This window comes from Paroedura picta, chromosome 8 (genome assembly GCF_049243985.1).
Source record: "Paroedura picta isolate Pp20150507F chromosome 8, Ppicta_v3.0, whole genome shotgun sequence".
Classification (NCBI taxonomy): Eukaryota; Metazoa; Chordata; class Lepidosauria; order Squamata; family Gekkonidae; genus Paroedura; species Paroedura picta.
Window position 1 is genome coordinate 76,947,795 of NC_135376.1, and position 26,792 is coordinate 76,974,586.

The 26,792-nt window shown below is 43.6% G+C and overlaps 2 protein-coding genes across 16 annotated transcripts in view; one reads left to right on the plus strand and one right to left on the minus strand.

Annotated features, from left to right (window-relative positions):
* The window catches only part of ANAPC16 (anaphase promoting complex subunit 16), a 53,785-nt gene extending 29,716 nt beyond the window's left edge, over positions 1 to 24,069 (minus strand). For 7 of the 11 annotated variants that reach the window (XR_013233700.1, XR_013233699.1, XR_013233698.1 and 4 more), the window contains exons 1-3: positions 23,969 to 24,069; positions 14,504 to 14,661; positions 1,206 to 1,280 (exon numbers count right to left, since the gene is read on the minus strand). Coding sequence is in view for 8 of the 11 variants with exons in the window: in XM_077350458.1 (XP_077206573.1) it covers positions 1,206 to 1,280; positions 14,504 to 14,661; positions 23,969 to 24,042 (307 nt within the window). In the remaining 3 variants the exon portion in view is untranslated. Of the gene's footprint in view, positions 1 to 1,205; positions 1,281 to 14,503; positions 14,662 to 17,963; positions 18,037 to 23,763; positions 23,874 to 23,946 lie in introns of those variants that run through there. The other 4 variants (XM_077350462.1, XM_077350463.1, XM_077350465.1 and 1 more) reach the window with 4 other exon arrangements.
* ASCC1 (activating signal cointegrator 1 complex subunit 1) overlaps positions 23,760 to 26,792 on the plus strand; it is a 78,937-nt gene continuing 75,904 nt past the window's right edge. For 4 of the 5 annotated variants that reach the window (XM_077350452.1, XM_077350451.1, XM_077350456.1 and 1 more), the window contains exon 1: positions 23,760 to 23,881. In XM_077350452.1, coding sequence (XP_077206567.1) covers positions 23,788 to 23,881 — 94 coding nt within the window. In that variant the 5' untranslated portion in view covers positions 23,760 to 23,787. Of the gene's footprint in view, positions 23,882 to 24,365; positions 24,473 to 26,792 lie in introns of those variants that run through there. The other variant, XM_077350453.1, reaches the window with a different exon arrangement.

Consider the following 26,792-nt stretch of genomic DNA (forward strand, 5'->3'; position numbering starts at 1 on the left):
CTTTCTCCCTTTATGAACTAAGGCTCTAGATTAAAAATGATACTAATAGACTTCCTAAATGTCAGGAGGGCTTATGTGGATAATCCATTTCCTAAAAATTCAAGGAAGCAAACAACAAAACTACAACTTTCAAGATCTACAAGGAGCTTCAATTTTAAAACTGTTATCCATCTGGACTAATGATTGAATTGGAAAGATTCTTGGCAAACCTCTTGATCCACACAATGTGGCTGGGAAGGGCAAATTATCTAGTTCCATATCCAAAGCGTTAAATCTTCCCAGCTAACAGGCTTATCAATTGCCACAAAACTATAAGGAACACTTTACAGAGATCTTTTTCAGTCTTGATGGCACTTCAGAAACATTTAACCAACTATACACCACAGGAGCCAGAAAGGAGATGCATTGATCTGATATAAAAACTACCAACCTCAGAACAGAGGAGGAGTGTTCATTAATGGCAAGATTGCCACTCTTGAGACTTCCTGGTGTGACTACAGAATGTCTGCCACTAGTACAAGGTAATCTCAAGAACTAGACTGCCTAGATGGAACTAAAAAAATAATAGCTTATTGCTAAAAGATGTATTCACCAGGCATAAACTAGCACATCCAAATTTTTGGTTCCAGTGTGCTGTGTCTCAATACATTAACAATGTATTGACAAATATATGAAAATACATATACTGATTACAATTAAATTAAAAATAGTTAGAGGCCCAAATAGAAGCCTCAGATCTGAATACAATCATACAATTATATCAAATGTAGACCTAAAGTGACCCTGAACACATGTATTTTGGACCAATAACCTTCTTTAGTTGTCAAGCATAGTTATTACATGGCTTCAGTCATTGCAATAACAATTTTTTAAATCAGATAAAGATGAAATGGTTATAATCAATATCTGTGATCATTTTAGAGGCCATATTTAAATTCACGTGTGACACTGGCACAAAACATTGGCTCCATGCTATATCTATATTTCTGTGGACCAGTATAGGAAGTATTCTATTAGTATACCATTCCAGACATGCTACTTAAATCTGGATTTCCTTAACCTTTAAGTTCTGAATCTAATTTTGAGGCTTAGTTTTTTCCTTACCCCCCCTTCCTTGTCATCAATTAGCATGCCTTTCTGTGAGGTTTGTCATTTGTACAAGATGTTAACAGCCACTGATGCTTTCTGCTATGTTGAATACTCACCATGTTTTACTTGCTTTAATGTGGATGCAACCTGGTAGCTGAAAACTGATTCACAGAGGAATCTCTCCGAGCCATCTAGAAGAGAAAAGCAATTTAATCCTGACATTATTGTAATCTCCCCAAAAGCTGCACATTATGTTTATGCCCATATGAAATGTGCAGCTTTCTGCCTCCTCTCCACCACCCATCCTGGCTTCACCCAGTACCGTAAGCGTTTTTTCTAGGCACAGAAATAAAGCTTCACCTGTGGTTTGGATTAATTTTATTATTATTATTAGGCAGAACGTATTAGCCACCTGCTGATAGGACTTCAGAAAAAAACATTCTCATACTATTTCAAGAGGTGTGTGAAATCCACTTTGGAGATCAGTGGTGAAAGGCAAGGGATAAATATTTCAAACATCAACCAAAGCATACGTTCTCGGAAAAGTTTCTATTATTGTCTCAAACAACTTCCAAGCATCCTGAAAAGACTGGTGTAGTGGTTAGGAGCGTGGACTTCCAATCTGGCGAGCTGGGTTTGATTCCCTGCTCCCCCACATGCAGCCAGCTGGGTGACCTTAGGTTTGTCACAGTCATCATAAAGTTGTTCTGACTAGGCAGTAGTATCAGGGCTCTCTCAGCCTCACAGGGTGTTTGTTGTGGGAAGAGGAAAGGGAAGGTGATTGTAAACTGCTTTGAGACGCCTTCTGGTAGAGAAAAGCAGCATATAAGATCCTCCTCCTCCTCCTCCTCCTAGGTTTCCTCTTTTGAAATTACAGATGGCCACACTGAACTTTCTGGGCAACTCTTGGTTTCATGTCATGTTCAGCTGCTCTCTGGGAAAGAGACTGCTTAGCTGCCTCTGCTTCATATGGGAACCAGTTGACTCAGCAGTAAGAAACCAACCAACACTGGTTAAGCCTAAACCACGGGTCTCCAATCTTTTGGCACATGGGGGCTGTATTAGCGTGTCCAGTGCCTAAGGAGGGCTACATCTTAAACCAAAATATAATAAAATTATTAAGCTACTTATTAAGATCAAAAGTAAACATTCAAATTTAAATGAAGAAATATTAACTTTAATGCAATCCATTTTGGAACAATATTTTACTGTGAAATCCTTTTATTTAGTTGCATATGCTTACCTAGTCAGTGTGATTTTTGTGACTGTTTGCTGTTAGCCAAGGCATTGATGTCCAAGTCATGGTTTGTGACAGACACTCATAAAATATCATGTAAATATTCATCTGTAAGTCTTGACCTACACTTCAATTTCACAGTTTTCATCTTGGAAAAGGTTTGTTCACAGATGTATGTGGTCCCAAAGACTGTAAACATGCCTGCAGCAAATTTCTTTAGGTTGATAAATAGATCAGGTAGACCAGAATAGAAATCTAACAGACTATTTACTTTGTAAATGTCTCTGAGATGATCACTGGCTTGCAAATCAATTAATTCTGTCTGAAAAAAGTTACCTGCATCTTTTGGTGCTGCTTCAAATAGATTCTGTAACATTCTTATTTCCTTTCCAAGCTTATGGCAATCAGTGAATCTGTTCTGAAATTCCACCTGCAATAGGTTCATTGCTTTGGTGTGTCTTTTAACATTGAATTGTAAATTCCCATCCTTCTCAAATTTTATTCCATTGCAGCATGAGAAGTTTGAAAAGTTACCTTCACTAACTTGCTTCAGTATACATGTCACACAAAAGCTTTCCTTTCCCCTGCAACCTTAGATTCAATGTGTTCAGATGCTCTGTGATATCTGTTAAGAAAGCCAAATCAGAAATCCATTCAGGGTCAGAAAGTGCTTCTTGACCGTATTCTTTCTCCTTAAGAAAGACATCAAATTCATGATGAAGACTGGAAAAAAAAAAAAACGTTTGAGGACTTTGCCTCTGCTAAGCTACCTGAATTCTGCATAGTACACTACATCTCCACATTCTGCATCTATCACTGAGAGCAAATTTTGAAACTGATGATGAGCAAGGCCATGACGCCTGATATAATTAAAGCTGGATACAATAATAAGCATCACGCTTTCCCAGTGAAGAATCTTACTACACAAGGCTTGCTGATGGATGATGCAGTGGAATTGCATGGGAAGTGTAACATCTAATCTCAATATCTCTTCATTGATTTTTGCAACTATACCAGTTTTACTTCCCACCATATTTCTTGCACCATTAGTTGTGATGTTTTTTAATTTATTCCAACTCAGATCAAGGTTTTCTACTGAATTACACACCTGTAAGAATATGTTTTTTGCAGTTTGGTAACTTTCAAACTCTGCAGTGCACACAGAGTTTGAAAGGTTGGTGTCTATCCCCCTGATAAAAATTAGTAGTTAAAGCAGTGTCATCGCTCTCATCTAAACTTTTTGCCTTAACAACCAGTGACATATGCAGCTCTTCTCCTAGTTCTTCAACATGCCTGGTGATTGTAAATGCAGATAAACTGACACAACTAACACATCGTCTCAGGGCACGTTTCCTCCACATTTAACCCTGCCCCTTTTAACAAATTCAACATCAGAGAATGGTCTACCAATCTCAGCAATACGTTTTGCAACATGACAGCTGGCCCTCACAGTAGGCAAGTTCTCTTCAACATGCTTTCTAAAACTATTTTGCTGAAAAAACATTGATTTTTAAGGAGAGTTTTTCTTGTTCACTCATAGCTCTCCTTGATATATTGAGTAGCTCTTTAATACTGAGACAGTTTCAAGACATATCAGGCAAACTGCTTTATCCTTGTTTAAAACAAAGAAGTACTCAGTAGTCCATTTATCATTAAAGACATGGTGCTCATCTGCAATTTTTCCTTACTTTGAAACAGAACTTCCTTTTACAGAAGTTCTTACAGGGTTTTTAGCAGAGCAGCAGTTGCAGTTTCAATGTTATCCCTGAATAAATAAAAATAAAATATTAGTAGTATAATTTTAGGGGCCTAACTCCTCCCTTTTCCATTAAATCCACTCCACTCTAGCTGCTATTAGCTGGGGCTCTATACACAGACTAGGAACAATTTTTCAAAAACGGATAGTGAATCTGGCCTACCAGATAGATTTCTTAATAAACACAGTCCACTGAAGTTTAAATATACACCTGCTAATACATTTTAATTTTGTTGTCCCCATGGACAATGATCCTCCAGGCCTTCCTGTCCTCTACCATTCCTCGAAGTCCATTTAAGTTTGCACTGACTGCTTCAGTGACTCCAGCCACCTCATTCTCTGTCGTCCCCTTCTTCTTTTGCCCTCAATTGCTCCCAGCATTAGGCTCTTCTCCAGGGATTTCTTCCTTCTCATGAGGTGGCCAAAGTATTTGAGTTTCATCTTCAGGATCTGGCCTTCTAAAGAGCAGTCTGGGCTGATCTCCTCTAGGACTGACCGGTTTGTTCGCCTTGCAGTCCAAGGGACTCGCAAGAGTCTTCTCCAGCACCAGAGTTCAAAAGCCTCAATTCTTTTTTAATTTTAATAAGTTAAAATTTGGGGGCCCTCCAATAAAGGGCAAGTAGATAGAGTGAATGGCAGCCTTCCACCTGGAACAGAGGATATGACATTAAGTCAAATTATATGCAAGGTGCACATACACATCACTGCTTGCTAGCCAAGCTTCAATCATGAGAAGTAAAATGGCAACCAGAGGGAGGGGAACTTGGCTGGAGGAAGATGTGAGAAGGGGGATGCTATAAGCTTCCCTGCTAAGAGAATATTCAAGGGGGCCACTCATCAGCTCCTTCAATCACAGATCTATAAGAAGACTCGCTTGCAGCAGCAACCTCACCAGTAACTCCGGAAGCCACTTGCTTTGATGGGTGGAGCATCTAGAAATGTTCAGTATGTAAAACCCTTGTATCCCCCCCCCTTTTTTTTTTTTTTGCAAAGATACTAGGCCTTTTACTGTCCTTTTCCTGCTTTTGTTTTTGCATCTCCTGGACCCATACATACAGTGACTTTACCTTCCTTATACACATACATAGCTTCAACATGGTAATTCATGGAGAGGAGGAGTTAAAAAGTTGAGTGGTATGGCTGCCTCAGCTTTGCTGGCTAGCAAAGCACCTAGAATGGCCAAAATGCTGTTATGAAAGATATAAGAACAAGAGGGGGATGACAGAAGAAACCGTGGAAAAAAACAAACAATGTTGCTATTGTCTTTTTTTTTTTTTTGCAAGAAAGGGACAGGATGAATAGTAAAAGATGGTGCCTCTTGAGGCAAGAACAGTATGGGTCTGAGGGAAAATGCCCCAACGGTGATAGTAGCATACAAGCAGGTTGGAGGGCCACACAGAAAGAGGTCAGGGGCCGCATGTGGTCTGCAGGCCTCAGGTTGGAGACCCCAAGCCTAACTGTTGCCATGAAGCAAGGCACGTTTCAGGAACGTTTCATTAGGTTCCTTGGGCCGCATCAGTGAGAAATAAAAATCAAGGCAGACCAGGCTTCTCTCCTTGCTTGGAGTGTGAAGTCTACATGGGCCAGGTTGTATATCATGGTGACCTCTCCACAGCCTCCTTGGTAGTATGAGGGGCAGCTGAGGAAGTATGCATGTGACATACCAGGCTGCAGTCACATGGGAGAGCAAATCAGGAATTCTAAATGAACACTGCACATATCGTGGCTGTGATCTCTACTAAGCTGCGATTTCACGGCTTTAGTATTGTTAATTAGAGTTGTTAAACTAGTTAACAAGTCCTTTTTTGGGGGGGAGAAAAGCAAATAGAAAAGTACTTTGAAAAGGATAAATTTTAAAATAAGCAAAGAATAGAAATCGTGTATGTGGTTTGTAACCATCCTTTCAGCAGTTGTTCCCAATTCTATAGTGGTAGGGATACCACAGCCATTGAGTGAGGCAAGTTAATACTTTCCCCAGTTGTACCAAGGCCAACCAGAGAACTCGTGGCCAAGTTGAACTGAGTTTGCCTCACTTCAACATGCCACCCCCTGGGAAGACAAGAACAGTGTTCTCTTGTGAATACTGCGAAGAATGAGCACAACAAAGGCTTTACTCCTCGTGCCACTTTGGCTGCTCAGTACTCCAAATCATTGCAAAGCAATGCAGAGAGGCTGACACCCTCTCCAAACACCCACAAGCTTACGAAGGAAAGAAAACTAATTCTCAACTAATCTTTCTTATGCCAACTGTCTTCAACTCAATCCCTTTAAAAGTACAAAGCAACACCACCATGCCCTCGAAAGAAAACGATTCATTGGTTTCCTGGAAATGTCATTGAAACCCTGTGATTTCAATTAAGATTGAAGGGGGACTTTGATGCAAGTGCCAGGCTGAGCATCGTGTCAAGTGCTCAAGAACAGGATGAAAGAAAATAGTAGGCAAATTTCAGCCGAAAGAAAATCTGTTCTGTTCTATCAGGTATGGCCATTAAGACAAGTCATGGGTGGCTCATCTAGCCAGTTGTCTTCTCAGAGAATCAGATATAATGTATTGAAGCATCTCAAGGCAGAATTCTGCAGTCAACAGCTACGGCAGCCATGGTTTTGTGGGCAGCACATACAGCCTCTGTAGAGAGCTGAGGGAGGACATGTACTTGTCAAACCCACACAGACCTCTAATCTTTACATTACCAAACCACCACCAGTACGGGCTGTCATAGAATCCTTGGGATAAATCCTGTAAGTTGTACAAACAGTTTTGGAAACAGAGCTCTTAAAGAGGAGTGTCAACTTTAGCCAAACCAGCCTCTCCTGCACAGAAGAGGTCAATATCCCAAGAACACTTCCATGGAAACAACACCCACTGAAGAATACCCATGTCATCATCCATATACACTTAAATCTGGGGTTTGGTTCCATCTGCCTTTCAGCCCCTTCCTTCACTACCATAGAGTTGCCTTCAGAGCACTGATCTTTGGGCTGGAGTCCACAACTGGGTAGCACCCTCTTCAAAGCAGGTCACAGCACCACCACCATATTTATCGTTTAGGATTCTTCAAAGAGTAACATGGAGAAAAGGAAGAAAGAAAGGGAACGTATGTAGCCAAAAATTCAGAAGGGGTCCCATGATGCAAAGTAGGGCTAAAATAGACTCCCGAACCAGAGAAGATTGAGGATTATTGGTACAGGAAAATTTCACATAGGTTTATGGAGTTCAGGTTCCAGGGCCAAGAGAGAACAGTCTATGTATTCATTAAATGGACTACCTGAAATGGCTCAAATAGCCCAAGGCTGTCAGAGTTTGGGTGCTAAGCTGGGTGGGCCACCATCAATCCTTGGATGGGAGGTATCAAAGGAAGACTGGGGGGGGGGGTCCCACGAGTCAGTCACAACTTAACAGCACATTCTTCTTGTTCAGCTTGGGAGGAAAAGGAGGCTAGGACAGTACCCGCTAAGTAACTCATGGTGGGAAGGGAAATAGAGTTATAGAAGACCAAATCAGAGTGAACCACTATTAAGCTGATCTAGAATTTATTAAAGCTAGAGAGCAGAGATGGGAGGCAGGGGGGTGGGGAGAATGCCTCCAAACTATTGGAGGTGTGAAATGGTTTTCATGAATGTCCTCCCTATGATTGCTGCTCAGTTTTACTGCCCATTTTTAAAATTATTCACAAGCTGCCTCAAGAGTCTTAAAGGAAAGACAGGGCATAAATTACCCAAATACCTCTGTTGTAAACCACTACATTTCTTCTTCTGTGTCTCTTCCTCTGAGACACCCACCAGCAATGACAGCTAGAGAGCTGAGAAGTTTTCTGAGAAGGATGGGTTTTGCTTCACACTCATGGCCTGATTGTGGCACTCGGAGGTGGGAGGCAGCCTGAACTTTAGCAACAGCGCTTTGGCAGCTGAGCATGCATGCTGCCTTCCTGAGTAATGTGTAGCTCAGCTGATTTCATGCCCTGTCAGCATTCTCTAGCCCACAAGGCACCCACTGGCATTATGCATCAGGCTCACTCTTGCTTGGGATTGACAGACTGTGAAACTATTAAGCCGGGAAGGAGGGCAGCCAGTCTGTATGGCCCTGCCTCCAAGATGGACTGGAGGACTCTGGGTCTAACGGCAAGTCCCTGAACATTGTGCCTTGCAGTTTATGACTGCTTTAGCCTCCAGTAAAGAGCACTGAATTATATTTAGCACGCAACCTCTACCAGATGCATCCTGCTTGGACATACCAGGTGCCTTGTTTTCCTCATGAATAGCTCATGTAAGTCAGAGGGTGAGAGGAAGAGTAAGCCATTGGGAAAGATCTAGGAAGCTCATAATACTGCAGCCTGACAATGGCCTGGTGGGAGTGAGAAGAGCTGTACTGACTGCAAGGGTGCTGACCCATATACTGCTCTTTCTTAGGGGGAATGAAGAAGAGTTGGTTCTTGTATGCCGTTTTTCTCTACCCGAAGGAGGCTCAAAGTGGCTTACAGCTGCCTTCCCTTTCCTCTCCCCACAACAGACACCCTGTGAGGTGGGTGAGGCTGAGAGAGACCTGATATCACTGCTCGGTCAGAACAATATTATCAGTGCCGTGGCAAGCCCAAGGTGACCCAGCTGGCTACATGTGGGGGAGTACAGAATCACACCCGGTATGCCAGATTAGAAGTCCGCACTCCTAACCACTACACAAGAGGGATGCTGATCACAGTATTTATTTTCTAGATATATTGTTCCAGAGTTCCTTCCAATTCGTAAAACACAAAATTGTTATTTTAAAAGACTCCCACTTACCGCTGACCTCCAGTGTGTGGACAGGAGGAACTTGGCAACACAGTATTAAGGGCAGTGTCACAGCTGAGATAAATGATGCACTTAAGGCTGCCAGAAGCTGCCAAAGGCACGTTCCAAAGGACAAAAAAAGCCCTTCCAAGGACAAACATCTTGCTTCTGCCAGACAGGACTTATATAACTCAGCCAAGCAAAGCTGTTCAGGGCATTAATGCCTAACAATTTATTATTAGCCACCTAGCTATCCACTGCACCTTTAAATCTAGTTATTCCAGGCTTCAACGACTTAGTTTTCAACTTTAAGATGGACTGTGCCCACTTTTATTATTGCTGATATAAAATGACTCTGTAGTATTCAGCTGACAAGAGCTCCATACATTTCCATGCTGAGAACGCTGCCACTAACTGAGCCCAGCCAACTGCTCGGCTTGGAAATCAGCCGCTGTCAGTCTTCCAGTATTAACGTTCTTTGAAGTGGATGCAGTGATTCCTTGCATGTTTGAAAAAGACTAGCATGCACACTGTCCACCCTGACCACCATAAGTCCTCTTGCAAGTCATGGCATTTCTGCCTCTGTGGAATCAATCTGTAATTAAATTCTGTTAAAGCTAGATTACTTCAGATGCGGAATAACGCGGAAAACCTAAGAATTTTCCACGCCAAATCTAAGAAGTCACTATCTGTCTTCTTTCAACCAGGCTTAGATGTCACTTAGGAGCAGGAAGGATACGTTATAATGCTGATTCCTCCCTTCTTCCCCATCTTTTAGAACTCCCAAAAGGTGGGTATAAACCAGCCATACAAACAAGAATGGTAATCCAACACATTCTCCCTTTGATTCCATCTTTCCCCACCAAGCTGACACTTCTGACCTTGCTGCTATGGTGTTTATACCTTGTGGTCTAACTAGCACCTTCCCCTCTAGTTTGCAAAATGCCTTTTCCTGGGGACCCCACTTGCAGGCCCCGTACCAACCAGGTTACAAAGTAGGCAGGCTGTTAGGATTCCCATGCTCCACTTTTCCTTCCCTGCCTGGTCCCAGCAAGATGCTTCCTGTTTGCACAGCTGCTGTGGGATACAGGCCCCTCCATTAGGGAAGCATTGGAACTGTGGCTGGCAGGTGCCAGCAGCTATCCTACCAACCATTCAGCCTTGCCAGCCTCTGACAACAGTGTGCCCTTCTTCCAGCAGCATAGTGTTCCAGGGTGGCTGAAGAGCTGGTTTTTTATACTTCACTTTTCACTATCCAAAGGAGCCCCAGAGCAGCTTACAAACACCTTTCCCTTCCTCTTTCCACAACAGACACCCTGTGAGGTAGATGGGGTGGAGAGAACAGCCCTCAGAGAACTGTGACTGGCCCAAGGTCATCCAGCCGGCTGCATGTGGAGGAGGAGTGGGGAATCAAACCCGGTTCTCCAGAACAGAGGCTGCTGCTTTTAACCACAACACCACACTGCTGCTCAGGTGCCAAGATATCCTTTCCTTTGTTGCATGCTGACTGTCTCCTTTCTGGCACAAACATCACTGTAAGCCTTGTTAGCAAGCAGTGTCATGACTGATGGTTGGCGGGGATCATTGTGGCTGTCGATTGCGTGTTTGTCTTGGCACACAGAACAGTAAGCAATGGATCAGCGCAACCTCAATGCAGTATGAGGACAAAGGACTGGCAGCAACCTCAAGGCCTCCTCCTTTGTCGGAAGTTCCCACTGAATTCCATAAGAACCAACTCTTCTTCTAAATTCTATAGGACTTCTGAGCAGCAGGTACAGGACTGGATCTCCTGCTCAGCAGAAAAAATAACCTAGGAATGTATTCCTAATGGGAATTAAAAAAAAAAAAGGGGGGGGAGGCCACTCTCCTTAGATTTCCTGAAAAACCAGGGAAATGAAATTTTCAGAATAAAGTCACGTATCAGCCATAACAGTACCTATCAGCTTGGTGTAGTGGCTAAGAGCCAGCATGGTATAGTCGTTAAAGAGCGGCGGCCTCCAATCTGGAGAACCAGGTTTGATTCCTCTCTCCTCCTCCACAGGTAATCTGCTGGGTGACCTTGGGCCAGTCACAGTTCTTGGAGAGCACTCTCAGCCTCACTTACCTCACCAGAAGTCTGTTGTGGGGAAAGGGAAAGGTGATTGTAAACTGTTTTGAGACTCCTTCATGGGGTTCAAAAAACCCAGCTCTTCTCTTCCTCTCAATCCATTTGCTGCACTGCAAATAGCAAATGCTTTGGACCAACACTTCAGAAGGAAAAACTAGGAATTGCTATCAAATGTAGTGGTGCTGTGCAAAAGGAAAGTCATCAGAGATATTTTAGTTCCAAGGAAGCAAAGAATGGTTTATAAAAGCTTCTCTTAGATGATGACATGGAACAACATGAGTTCCTTCAGACAGGTTGCCAAGCTGCAGCTGGCATTTTAAGTTGAGGTATTCTGAGGAACCAGGATTCCATTCCTGCTCCCGCCCTCTCAGAACGGTGGGTTACAACAAGATGTGTACTATGGATGCCAGGAGACCAAGGCTGCCCAAAGCCTGAAGCAACGATGCCCTGCCCCTTTAAGAGATGCTTAATTTATGGGAATGGGCAGGTGAAGCTTTTCATTGGCACGGAAATAAATAACATCACCTGGTAAAGAGCCTCCCACTAAGTCTCTATTAAAGGGCTGTGATGTTTTTCTCAAGGCCTGTTGGCAGTCCTACAGGAGACCACAAGCTCATTCTACCCTGAAGGTTGCCAAGACTTTGCAAAGAGAAATAATCACGCTGCTGGAATACGAACAGCACCTCCAGACGATCCCATCTCAGAATCTGACTGCAACACAGATTAAAGATAGGTAAGCCTCCGATTGATCATGAAATATCACCTGCTTGCCTATCACCCACATCTTCCTCCCGGTGTGCATTGGCCATAGAGCCAATAAAACAGCAGCTGCTTTAGGAATTGCATTAGAATAACACACACCCATCTTGCCATGTGAGCAGGCCAATGGTGCAAGGCCTACTGATGTGTCTCCAGGCAACAACACAGCAGCAGCAGCGCCGGCTGGATTGCTTCCCATACATCATTTGATAGGGCAAACGACATTCCTGTCCTTCCAAGCCTTCTAAATACAACACGGCTTAAATTGGTCAGGTGGATTTCATCCATTTGTCCAGCAACTCTAAATTTAATTCCTTGCTTTAATTGGTTCAAGGGGCTCATTAAGCAAGAGAACAAGCCTTTCATCTTAATTTTTCCAACAGTTTGCTGTAGCTGCCAGTGCACATTAACAAAAAATAAAAAGGCTTGAGACACAGTGTATAATGAATGCAGCATATCAACAGGGAACACAGTAGATATTCTTACAATATGCCGGTATAATTTTTACAGGCTTAGTACACCCCCCCCCCCCGTTCTCCACAAACCTCTGAAGAAGAGCAACAACACGTCATGAGAAAAGGAGCAGCAGCAGTAAATAGTTAAGACTGCAAAGCCTTGTACACAAAGAACACTTTCATCTCAACTTTAAAAAATGAGATAAAATTTTCATGGCAGCAGAAACGTTTGACTATCTCATGGCAAAGGCTTCCAATGCATTTCTGCCTGCAGAACAAGCTGGTTGGGAATTACTTATTTGCTGCTTGTTTACTACTCTTCTGCCCAGGAGCTCAGGGGGATGTATGTGTTCTCTCCCCTCCTCTATTTTATTCCCGCAACACCCTTAGGCCATTTACGTACTGGAGGTTTCATGCTGGGCTGCAGGCTGGAGTTTTAGTTGTGGCAGGTTGCCCCACCTCTTCCTGCCCCCACACGAGGGAGCATTTGGCTCGGTGCGCCTCATCCACCCCCGATTTGTGCTCCTGCACGGGAACTGGGGCAGTGAAGTTCCCAGTGTGTAAACGGTGTTAGAGAGGTAGCTGACTGGCCCAGGGTCACCCAGTGAGTTTCACAGTAGTGTGGGGATAGGAATCTGGTCATCCCAGGTCCTACACCAGCACTCCGGTCAGTAAACCATACTTGTACAGTATTTTTCAGTTGCCATTACAGAAAGGATTATTTCGGCCAAAACATCTAAAAATAAGGATGTCCAGAAACTGCTGTCGACAACAAAAATAAAGAGAATGTTGAATTTCAAACCCTGCGGCTGGATGGGTTTGTGGGTGAATTACCGGCTATAGCGAAAGCTCCCAGAGCCTGTGCTAGGGGGATGGTAGAATGACAACAAAAACACCTTCAGCATCAAAGAAGAAGAATTGGTCGTATATGCCACTTTTCCCTACCAAAGAGAGTCTTTAAAGCGACTTAGAATCTTCTTCCCTTTCCTCTCCTCCCAACAGACATCTTGTGAGGTAAAATAAGGCCTTATTACTGTTCAGTTAGAACAGCCCTATCAGTCACCCAGCTGGCTGCATGTGGAGGAGCAGGGAATCAAACCCAGCTGTCCAAAATAGAAGCCGATGCTTTTAACCACTACAACAAGCTGGCACAATGAAGGCGTACAGAGGTAAAGGCAGCACAACTTTGAAAGCAGCCATTTCTGACAATGTAATAAATTACACCATGATCTGTCTTCCCATAGCCACTCTGCAACTCAAGCCCTAGAAGGGATTCCTCCTCTTCCTTGAACCATTTGTGAGAGGGAAAGCTATATCAAAATCAAAACAACCCAGACCCATTATGTCAAATGTAGATGCTTGTATCTGGATATTTCCAACCTAAAAAAATGCCCAATATTTCTGGTGTCAGAGCGTAAATATCCAGTGCATCAAAAGGCACCCCCTGATATTCCTGATTCTGACTGGGAACTGTGTCAGGGAGGTAAAAGGAGTAGCTAGTGCATAGCTGTGTACATGCCCCTCCCCTTCCCACTCCCTCCAGGTCCTTCATTGGTCATTTTGGGAGCGGGGTTTTTTTTTTTACATGACCATATATGGTCATATCACATAAATGTTAAAATATTTAATATATATAAAACATTCATTTCCACTCCTTTGGGAAACTCTTCTAGGGCCATCAAGAAATCCCAGAGTTTCCCGAAATCCTGCTTGAGAAAGCCTGGCTTAGATCCTCAGAAGCAGCAAAAGAGCAGGCAGCAGCTACAATGCCTCCCATTCTGCTCTTTTGCCCCTCTCTCCACTCACTATCCTGTTTGGTATCACTAATCCTGTTAGATACTGCAGGCTGGAGAGAAAGCTGGGCGAAGGCTCATGCCAGCGGCAGTTGCTGGGGAGGCACGCTTTCCCTTTAAGGTTTTGGGACAGGCAGTCTCCAGGCTAATACCTGGCAGACCTTGTTAATGTGCTATATAATTAACTGCAGTGAATCTTGGGAGGAGGAAGAGGCAAACAATGCATGATTAACATTCCAGCTTCTCTCTCTCTGCATTGTTCTGCTGATGTTACAGCAACCAGTATGGGTCCTGATGGTAAATGCCATCCAACTTCAGTGCCCCTTTGGTGCACACCTCTTCGCTGTACTGATTTACAGGCAGCTTGGCAGAATTAACATGGACAGTTCCTGGCCTGCACAAAGAGAAATCTGCTTTGCTGTAATGATCCCCAGAAACCACAGAGGAAGGGCACAAGAACAGACATTTTACACTCAGCAGAGGCCTCTTGGCCACATGGACTCTTGGCCACATGTAATTACAAAAAAGAAAAGAAATTACCTTCTAACATTTCTCCAGCTCCTTTGGGATAGGTAAAGAGAGCTTTCCGTGGCGTGGCAAGGTCTGAGACACTGAACCCTGATCCAGTTACAGAGCTCCCGCTAACGCCACCGGCTGAAGAGGATGAAGAAGAGGCAGCCATTTTGCCTGGTGTGAACCTGGAGGCAAGAGACAAATCTCAGATTAGAGAGAACAGCCATGCAGCAGCCACTATCAAGCATAACTACTAAACTAAATATAAACAGACTTGAACGCTTAGCTGTGCTCAAAACACACAATATGTACAATGGGTTCAAATGAAACAGTTTATCTTGTGTGTATTCGTATCCTTTATTACTTCATACGTGTACAGTTTGATGTGTACCACATAGGGTATTCATGGGGAAAGTTTGGCTGCATGCTGCCATGGGAAAATAGGATGTTTTGTTCACATGATGATGACTGGAGATGTATTCAAATTAACAGATTATATTATGCTACACTTAGTTTGAAGCAAACTAGCACCAGAAGCAATTGGGGGGGGGGGTAACATGCAGTGTGTAACCAGTCCTCATGAAATTATTTCATTTATACAGTGCCTTTCTCCCCAAAGAAGCTATGATTGTTCCCACCTCCTCCATTTGACCCACATAACAACCCTGAGAGGTAGGATAGGCTGAGTATGTGTGAATGGCCCAAGAACATCCAGCAAGCCTCCCAAGCAGAGCAGGGGATTCAATCCCAGCTCTCAGGTCCCAGTCCAACATCCTAACAGTGACCCCACACTGGCTCTCATAGTTACCAATAGCCTTAGATGTCAAATACAAGCCTCCAGGAAAAAACACCTGCCTTGCGTTTGAAAGGATGAGAACATACTTATCCTACACTTGTTCTACCAACATCTCAGATTAAAACACTGCAAATATAAGAAAGAGCATAGAGTTACAAGGCGGCATTCTGACTGTATATAGGTCTATCCATTTCAATGAGACTTGCTTTCATGCCTTGTTTAGGAGAGCAGCCTAAGAATACCGATCACATCATTATAATGTAGCTCTGTGTCCTTGAGGCAGAAATGGCAGGTTTTTCACCCCCAAAGACCACACGGCAGAACACTTTCAGGGTCCCAAGGACTGGCGTAACCAGAGGTTACAGGGCCATCCCAAGCAAGTTATAGTTGTTTTAGCAGCTTCGCTTCCAAGAAAGCTGGCACAGGCTTGAAGCCTGTGTTTGCACAACAAGGCAAGGCAGACGCTAGGCCAAGGTTGAATGGCAAGCTGCCATCCAACTTCTGTAACTCACTATAAAGTGAGATCAAGATAGGAAGGAGTCTGCAGTAGAAAACAGTAAGAGTCCAGCAGCACCTTAAAGATGAGCAACATTTGTGGCAGGGAAGGAGCTTTCATGAGCTTCAATTTGGAAGTGAGCGATGACCCTCAGAAGCTCATACCCTGCCACAAATGTTGTCAGTCTTTAAGGTGCTACTGGATTCTTGCTCTTTTCTCCCAAGGTCTGTGTTAAGACTAAAGATGGTTTAAACATAATCAATCTGGTTAAAGCTCAACAGAGCAAATGAGGATATACATGTCACTAGAGAGCTGGCACAGACAAGGAAGGATTTCATCCACCAACCAAAGTGGTGTTTCTAATTACCCTTTGAAGTGGCACCACCCACGGTGATTGAAATGAATTCTTCTTTCATGTCATGAATCCATAATGTGCCACCCAAGAGACAATGCACTGAGGAAAGACGAAATGCCCCTTTACGGAAGCAACTAGGAGCTTCCAAGTGCTGGAAACACCTGTACCCGGCCCATGCTCTGCACCACAGCTCTGGGGAGCAGAGGAACTAATGGACTCTCCATGGGAGACATGGAAGTGCCTGCCATCAAAGGCAATGGCCAGGCATATTGCCGTGCACCTAGAATAACATATAGCTAAGCTTACCTAGAGCTGGTGGGGAAGACAGAGTTCAATAGTGCATATCCAGCTGGGGGTTCTGATTTAAAATCAGACTGTCTTAAAGGGATTTCAGACAAAAGCAGCTTGGGCTTTCAGACTTCTTTATACAAAACGGTAGCAGATGAAAATCTAACAAACAGCCTCTGCTTCTCTGGATCCCAATTCAGCTGCACACACCTGAATGCTGCAGCATGTACATAAATGTGGTACGATGTGGTCACTGAGCTGACCTCATTTTCTACCTCTTGATTTAAAAAAAATCCTATTGCAAGAGGCATTCAAAGAGCGGGGGGGAGGGGGGGATGCTCAGTATGCTTGCAAGACATTTGCGTTTTTCTAAATAAAATGCAATATACAGTTTCGCCACTTGGTGGTACCCAAAACCTAGAAACCCTTAACCCTTGGTAAGTCTTGTGGTACTTCAAAGGTCAAGAAGTTTCATTTTGAAGAGGTGAAATTGCCTTTCAAGGAGTCAGACCTCAGTCTATCAAGGCAAGCACAATCTATTTTGCATTGGAGGTGGCTCTTCCGGCAGAAGACTTGGTGAAGGTTTCGTAGCAGCTTCTACCACTCCAATATTCTAACTGGAAATACAAATCCAATAGCACCTTTAAGACCAATAAACATTTATTCTAAGTGTGAGCATGCCCTCGAAAGATCATGCTTTGAATAAACCAATGTTGGTCTTAAGGTTCTATTGGACTCTTGTTTTGTTGTGCTGCTTCAGACCAACACGGTTACCCATGAATCTACCTTTAGCTGGAAATTCCAGTGATCAAACCTGGGACCTTCTGTATGCCAGGCAGATGCCCCACCACCAAGCCACAGTTACTCCCCATACTAATTCATTAAACCGCAGAACTATTGGGGGGGGGGGAACCTAATGAGGCATTGATCCGATCTACAAGCCCCTTCACAATGCCAAGAATAAGCTAATTCCAGGCATGAACACTTTCGGGCATTTTGTACTCAAGAACCTATTTATAGCATCATTTATAAATGATGCCCATATACATAAGCCATGAGGCTTGCCTTAAAATAAATTCGAACAAGAGATCCAATGCTCTTCTGCCTACCTGCACCTTGAAGGAAGCACCTATGAAGCAGTATAGGTCAGTCCTTTAAAGAGACACATGTGCCTTTTGTACTCGGGAGACCACTTCCTTCCATACAAAAAGCTTTGGGTTTTTGCCACTACAGTCTAGTTAACATGGCTACATGATCTGATCTGGCATTTGAACACCTGGTGAAAACTGAGTAGTAAGGAGGGAAGTGGAACAGTTAACTCAGTGCAATGGCTTTCTTCAGCTGCAATACACGTGGCACTACAAATGCCATTACACCTTCTGAGTGGCTTGCAAATGCAGTTATAGTGTCAATATAGAAAAAACACCCTTTTAAACTAATAGAAAATTCTAGTCAACACAAACCTTTCATTCAACCTGCAGACGGGGGTGGACAAGGGAGAACAGATGCAGAAACCAATGTAAGCACCCCTAATAAGAACTCATCAAAATACCTTAAAATGTCCTTCTCAGAAAGCACTCTTAGATCGACAGAAGCACCAGCCTACTATTCCTTCACAGCGCTTCCTGTGTGGAAAAGGGAGGTGATCTTAAACGTGTGTCAAACCCAACTCCCCCCTCAACCCACTCACCAGCCCCAACTCCACACATGACACTACAGTTATTCAAAACTGTATTTTTCACCTTTACTGTCCTGGGCAGCTGTTTTGAAGCCACAAGTTACAAATCCCTTGAACAGAGTCTTGCTGTGGTGCTGCATTCGCAACTCACTTGATCCAAAGAAATGCCATTTCAAGCCTTTGACATAGAGCATTTGGGAAGTCACATACACAAACTAGTGCAAGTGATGGCTCTTTTCCCACTGAAGCCCCCACTGTTTTCATTATCTATTCTGGATTCACTGCCCATTATAAGCAAGTTTTTTTCCCTTCCACCTTTATGAGCCAAGCTGTCCATTTCATCTGTGTAAACTCCTGCTCTGATGACTACCTGATCAATGGCTCAGCAAGACTCCCAAGCGTTTGCTCCAGGAAATGCATCTTCAAAAGCTTGACACCACAGGGAGAGTCAGTTAATCCAATCAAGGAAACTGTTTCCCCCCCTACGCTCCCTTTTTAAAGGGCAGATCTAGTGCAAGCCAGAAAAGCTATCCATATTCAAGCACTGGAGACTCCTACAAAGCATCAGGCTCCAATGTTGTTTTTCACAAACATTTCTGAGTCTACATTATAAGAAAATACAGGCACAAATAAATAAAACTTGTACCCTATCATGTATATTTCAGACCTCTTTCCTAGAAGGACATTTACAAATGGGAGTCACTGCATTTTGGATTTTTAGTGTTTTCTCAGGGATAGAGATGTAAAATTTCTGGAAATCTGGAAAAAAATACGAGTACTCTTTACAAACTGAAAGTCACTTTGCAACGCTGAGAACATAAAATGCATAAACTGGCATGGCATAAATGTATGATTTTGATATATTAAAAGTACAGCTTATTCAGAAAATAACAAACAGAACTTACTTTAAAAAATTATTTGTTACAAATAGAGCTACAAGATCCTGAACGGTAAAGGATGCCTAAACTACAAGGAAACTCTTCTGCCAGTTTATGAGAGCAGGCACAAAAACCACTACCAAAAAAAACAAAAACAAACCAAAACAACAAAAAAAGAAACCATCAACATAATAGAACTAAAGGTATTATTTTATCTCTTTTAATCCTATTTAGTACACTTGTGAGGACAGAAATATTCCCAAGAACTGGCCTTAAGACCAGATGACCTAACCCAACATAAAAATCTTCATATTACATAGTTTTTAGAAATAATATTGGAGGATTAAACATATGACCATCTTGTCATAAATGTTATTTATCACTGTAAAAAATATTCCATAATACATTGTTTTCAATTTTTCTGGAAAAAATTGAAACAAACTGTTGTCATCCCCATTTCTGGTTCTTTTTTCCCCATGGGCCTTCCCATCTCCACTCAAGGTTAAAAGCCAAGGATCCAACTACTGCTAAGAAAAGCTCATCAATGCACCACCAACCTAACACCATCTGATTAGATTACAAATACAAAATGGGAACTGAAATGAGCTCTCAAAAATCAAGCCCTCAACTAGAGACACAGCAGATTTTACACCAAGGATTATTTCAGAGTCTTTATAAGACAGACTGGGTTTGGGGCTGTGACCAGAAACAAAGAATCTTAAAACTAACACTGGCACACAACTTTGCAAGCCTTCCTCGTGTCCTAAAAAACAAGAATGTTTTTCATATAATGTGCACCATTTAATTATTAGATTGTAGACCACCCCCCCCCCCCGGCAAAATACAAAGGACTGTATGTCACTGATTATGCCAAGAGTACAGACCACAGTGGGTCATGGACTGTGGGGTTGATTCATCCTACATACCACGATGAACCACTGGTGAAAGAGGAAACTGTAAGGAAAGGTTCCTTTCAAGAGCAGGTCCCATGGTACAGTCCAGGCCATCTCCCTACCCCTTTAAACAATTTCAGGTCAGATGTTTGTCCCAGGAATTAGAGGATTCTGCTGCTCCCCTACCCTCACCTGCAATATATGTCACACAAATCAGACTGAACAGAGAGACTTGAGACATGAGAATAGGGAAGAATTAGTTTACAGGACTGATAATGAAAGAGAAGACCATAATCTGGTGCTGGATTGAAGGGAATGTCATGTAAAATTAGGCATATCCCAGACAACCATGAGGAAGGAAAAGAACCATCACTATGACAGCAGTGGTTTGTTGTGGGGAGAAAGGATGTTCGTATCTCTAATTTGCTACATTCCTCACACTATCCATTAACTTTTCTATCACAAATGCTGTTATCTTTATACTGCACCTTTTAAATTATTGATCAAAACTTTGCACAGTTGCAGGAAGGGTCTTCAAACACCTAGTCAGCGGATAGTTCTTGGCAAGGATAAGCTACTGCTCTGAATTGTGGGATGAGCTAGGCATTTATCTTGTCAAGCGCTGTGGGGTCACAGCAGTGAAAAGATAACTTACGACACCATCCACTTTACAGGCTATCATGTGAGACTCTTCCCTGTGTTATTTTGTTCTACTGCTTGAAGACCACTTTGTGTCAGAGCATTTAGATAGCAAACAACCTTACTGACTTTGGGCTACAAATTTTCTGCAGAAATTCCTGCAATACGGTTTACGTTGCAGAGACCAAATCGTGGTTTCTGTGTTCCTGTTTCTGGAAGAACTTGGGTTCATAACTTACATACAAGAGAGCTCAGAATAACTTGAATTGCTCTACAAGATAATGAAATAATGAAAGCATCACGTAAAGAGGTAAAAGTGTGTTGCGTGCTACCCGGAGAAAGTCTTAAACTGGCAGAGTTAGAGGCCTTCAAATATGCCTTGACAAATTCTGCCAGGAACTTTAGCACAAAGACAATGGAGATATTGGGTACCTAAATCCAACAGACTTCTTAAAAGGGGAGGAGCTTCCAAGCAAAGGGTGTGTGTCACAATATTTCAGGTTCTCTTAATGACATGTTTGATGAAAGAGCAAACTGAAGAGCAGAAGAATGGGAGAAGCAAGTAAGTTCCTGGAAGAATGTAGTAATGTTCATGGCCCTCTTCTATATTATTTTGTTTTAGTGTTTCATCCCCAAGTGACAGCCAGATTCAGAAACTAAATATTTTTGTTCCCTCTCCCCACTATGTATTTATCTATTTTATTAGTATGGCCATCAAAGAAAGGACTATGGAGCTATTTTAGGGTGTTGTTACTATGAGTGTGAAAAAAAAAACCCAAACTGGTATTTTTGGGGTTCAGGTGCATTGACCCTAAAAAATATTGGTATTTCCCAATATTCCTAAATCCCAGTATGGTATTCAGATTTGGTGAATAGTCAGGAATGACGATTTTTTCCTTAGATCTAAGATAGCCATGGGAAACATTATGGTCCCCATAGGCTATAATAGACAATTGACTTGGGGCACTCTGGAGCAGCTGTTTTTGACAGAGAGACACCAAATGTGTAGCACAGCTACTGGTGCCTCTCTCCACACACACACACACACACAAACCAAGTTTGAAAAAGATTGGATCAGGGGATTCAATTCTATGGGCCCCAAGGAAGCGCCCCTATCCGCCATTGTTTCCATTTTAAAATGAAAAGTAACACAGTCCCTTTTAAATTTAAATGCGAAATGAGAAGTGAACTCTGGAAATGTTTAAAGAGACTGGGAGCTCTTTAAATGCAATTCAACTATCCAGTGGTCTCAAAAAAATCCTGAATATATTCAGAGTTTTTTTTAGCCTCAGCCATTTTCGAAAACTGAAAGATATACGTGTCTGTCTGTCTACCTACCTACATCTGGCTCCATACTTGAGATATACCAATAAGGTATTTTGGGGGTATTTCTTTGGCTTGGATTAGCCAACTCCACCATTCCACCCCAGTTGGTACTTCTGTACTAGTTTCCAGAAACAACTCCCATGTGAAAGAGAAGGGGCCATATTAAAGGTAAGTGCAAATTCATTCCTTAATTTAAACACTCTATTTAGCACCCTGCTGGCTACCCACTGCCTTGTCAATGTTGTTTGTATTTGTACTGCTGGTGATTGCCCTCTCATGCCTTAGAACTATAAGGAGAGGGAGAAGTGCATATTGATTAATGATACAATATTGTCCTTGTGATGAAAGGTCTGCACTGGCTGCCTATATATTACTGGCACAATTTAAACTCCTGGTTCTTACCTTTATTTATGTTGCACATTTTTATTCTGCCCTTCCTTCAAGGACATCAACACAGCACACATTGTTCTCAGTTTTACTTCTACCACCACCTGTGAATTGGTCAGTAAGTGATCCAGGTCACCTGGCAACTCTCATGGCAGAGCAGGTATTTAAACCAGGTCTCCAGAATCTTACTCCAACATCACACCCTTAACAGCTTAGAAACTGGTCCAGCCAGTATTATAATACCCCTGCACAGATCTATCGTGCAGCCTCATTTGGAATACAGCATGCAGTTCTGGTCACTGTATCTCCAAAATGACATCCAGAGATGGAAAGAGTACAGAAGAAATGATTAGGGGCTTGCTGTACTTTCCTATGAGGAAAGGCTGGACAGTCTGGGCCTTCTCAGTCTAGAAGATGGATGGATAAAGGGAGACATGATAGGGGTTTATAAAATTATGCATGAGGTGGAGAAGCTGATTAGAAGGCCAAAGAGTTCAGAAAAGAGACAATTAAGGCAGGGGGACACAAAGCAGGATGCATCATTTTAATTATGCATTGAGTGGAGAAAACTGACAAAGAGGACATCCTTGCCTTCTCCCAAAACACTAGAACTAGACTTATGAAAGCTGATGGGCAGTAGATTTGAGATAGACAAAAGGAAACATTGTGCACAACAAGTAACATGTAGAATTTGCTGCTAGAGAATGTAGTGATGGCCATAGGCACAGGCGGATTTAAAAGGGGATTTGACAGACTCACAGAGGATAGACCTACCACTGGCTACTAGCCATGGTGACTAAATGGAATCTTCACATTCTGAGGCAGTAATTATCTGATTCCAACACCAGAAGGCAACATCAGAGGAAGACCTCAGCTTGGCCCTCCGAAGTAGCAGACTTGCCGCGCATGTGCATTTGCGTCCAATTGGGCACAAACGCACATGCATGGCAGTTCTGTGCATGCGCTGCTGTGTGTGTGCATTTGTGCCCCTGCCGGATGCAAATGCGGGTGCGCGGCACGTCCGCACATGTGTGTTTGCGCCGGGGCAGCCGCGCATGCACGGGGCCCTGGGTCGCTCTCTCTCCCACCCCGTGGCAGCGGTCCGCAGCCACCGAAAGGTTGCAGACCGTTGATCTAGAGAACAGCTGTGATTCCAAGTAATTGTAGTCCATGGTCATCTGGAGAGCCAGTTGGCCCACCTCTGTTCTATTTTATTTATTTTTAATCAAGACCCCCCCCCCCGGTCAATGGTGTCCCGCTTTACCAATGTTAAAGTCTGGTCACCTTAAACTTAGTGCTATACATAATTATACTCCTCAAACCCCTTTATTTCGGGGGGATTCGCTGGCCCCAAATCTACCATCCACAGAAATTCCTATATCTCTCTCAGGGGCCAGTCCCACCGAACACCTGGCATCAAGCCTCACTGAACACCATGCGGCGGCAGACTCCAGAATAAAGCATCCGATGGACCGAGAGGCGGATTGCTAACAGCAATATGGCGGCCGCGCTCCTCCATCCAGCGCGCCTAGAGCACTTCCAAACGCTTACCGCGCTTGCGTCCCCAGGCGGCGCATGCGCACCACTACTTTGCCAAAGGGACACGGAGGCCAACGGCACGCTTCTGCCCGACGCCTTCGCGGCCTTTACCCATCTCTACAACGACCTGGTAAGTGAAACAACCCCACGCTTCCTCCTACTCGCCACGGCGGCGGCGGCACCCCCCCCCTTCACCGTCACTAACGACTCCTCTCACCTCAGCGACAGAGCGGCGACGCTGGCGGGGAAGGCGTGCGCGTGCCCAAAAGGCAGGCGAGGACGCGCGCGCATTAAAGAGGTCGGAACGACGCCGGCGTGATGCGCCGTAGGAGGGCTCATACGCTTGACGTTGGTTCCTATGGCAACGGGGGGCGGTGCGGTGGGCTCCGAACGGTTGTAGCAACAGGCCTTGGAGGGAAGCGGCCGTGAATGGCTTTGTTTGTTAAAGCAGCCCTTAGTATGGCTCTGAAATAAACAAAAAATCTAAACTGCCTGGCGCTTTGTTGGGTGGGGGTCTCAACCTATTTCTTTCTCATGAAGAGGCAGAGCGGGATGCACCAATGCAGCTGGCGCCTTGGTCACCGAGCCCTTGTTTTCGGCTTTTTGCAATACTCGGGATGAGGGTTTCATGAAACCCCGGGGTTCCTTGACGCCCCTGGAAGAGTTTCCCGAATGGCTGGGAGTTAAATGAGTTTTTTAAAAAGTTTTAAACATTTATCAGGTGATCTGACAACATATGATCAATGATGGGGCCCGGAGAGGGTGGACTTCCCAACCCTTTTCTGCACCATCGATCGCGCCGCTTCTGGGGTTTCTCAATGGTAAAAAGTTGACAAAGGTCGCCCTCGAAACACAAGCCGAAACTTCCTGTGATTGACACAAGAAGGGCCTCACCCCCCCCCTCTCCCGGTCAAAATTATGCCTAGCACATTTTCTACCTCACTTCGAATTCCCCCCCACCCACCCCAAGCTCTTTCTGATTCCATGACAATAGTAGAATAAATACGATGATTATGAATATTAGAATAGGGAAGGCTACACTTGTGCATCAGCTCTGCTCCTGCCTGGACTAGGAACACTGCACAGCAGTATCTGCTCCATGCTTGCTGTGATGTGGACAGGAGAAATGCAGGACTATGTAAAGCATGGAGTGTCTTACAGATGATGAATGCACTGAATAAGCAGGCTTGATTTTTTTTTTTATCATACAACAAGTTTAGTGAAGCCAGAAGATCCTGTGATGTTCAGAAGTGGTCTGCCATGGCCTGCCTCTGCGGCATGACTCCCGGTGTTCCTTGGAGGTCTCCCATCCAAATACTAGTCAGTGTTGACCCTGCTTAGTTCCCCAAATTTGGCAAGATCAGACTTGCCTTGGATATCCCGGCCAGGGATAGCATGCTTGAAACAGTGTAGGGAAAGCTGTCAACTGTGCTAGCATTTCATCATGAACAGGGCCAGGGAGTTATTGGTTAGATCACTCCAAGTTATCCTGGACGGAAAGGGAGAAAGAAGGCACCTTCTGACCACAAAACTGATAATGAGTGCCATGTAGACAAAACGTATGGGAGACAGTGACAGCAATAAAGACAGGGAAAGGATGGGATGATACAAAAAACTTGATGGGAGCCAACCGTTTGCTCTGTCTGAATCCTTGTTAAATGGTTCCTATACATTCTGTGCATGGATGAGCTCACTGGTTATTGAAACAAAGTCTTCCAAGATTCATAAACTGCCCCCTGTAGGAAGTTTCTTTAATGAAACAATTATTTTCCAAAGGGCCTTGGGGAAGGGGGCTAAATGATCCCCCAAAGATTAGTTTTCTGCCAAGCTTTATTTTCCTAGAGGTTTGGTATATCAATGCTCTTTTATTGCAAGGGGGTGGGTACTGTTGCTGCTTTTTATGGCTTTCAATTAAATTGGATTTAGCCCTAGTACATCTTTTAAATTACCAGTTGTTTTTATGGTTTTGCTTCTGTGGCTTAATTGGTTTTATTTTTATGTAAACTATTATTATTTTTCTCCTTTAAATTGTCTTCAGTACTTTTAACAGTTGAGGTGAATGGTGTAAAATAAATGAATGTATTAATAAGAACCAAAAAGCTGCCTTGCTGGACATGAAGACCAGCATTTTGTTTTCAACAAAGGAGCCAGCCAGATTCCTATACTCCCACATGCTAATCTGTTTCGTACAGAGTTTGAGTATTTCAACTAGATTTGGGTAGGGTTGCCAGTCTCCTTGCAGGGCTAGAGCAGTGGTTCTCAACCTTCCTAATGCCGCGACCATTTAATACAGTTCCTCATGTGGTGGTGACCCCCAACCATAAAATTACGGAAGTGTTCTTTCACAGAAATTAAACCAAAACTGACCAATGGTGTGAAGATCCATTGTTCATGATTGTATATAAATTGGTTTTTATCTGGGGTTTCTCAGTTCAATTCTGCCTCTTGTCCCACTATGCCGATCTCACTGACTTCCACTGCTGTAGTCAAACACCTGCAGGAGGACCAGCAACAGTGGCAGCACCCCCCCCCTAGCCAAGCTGCTCACCCTGCCGCGACCCCAGTAAAAGGGTCATTCGACCCCCAGGTTGAGAACCACTGGGCTAGAGGATCTCCCAAAATCACAACAGATCTTAAAATGGCAGAGATCAATTCCCATGGATAAAACATCTGCTTTGGAGAGTGGAGCCAGCTTGGTCTAGTCAGTGGTTAAGAGCAGCTGAGTGACCTTGGGCTAGTCACAGCCCTGATAGTGCTGTTTTGAGTGATATCAGGGCTCTCTCAGTCTCACCTACCTCAGGGGGTATCTGTTGTGGGGAGAGGAAAAGGAAGGTGATTGCCAACTGCTTTGCGACCTTCCCTTTCCTCTCCCCACAGCAGACACCCTTTGAGGTGTCATCCTTTTTACAAAGCTATTTAAGTGAGCTGGCATAATCTCATTTTATGAAAAATGGCAGGTCATTCATTATTAGTTGCTTCGAGTATGTCAGCTCATTGCCCCAATATATTATTAGGTAGATGCTGTCCCTTCTGAAACCTAC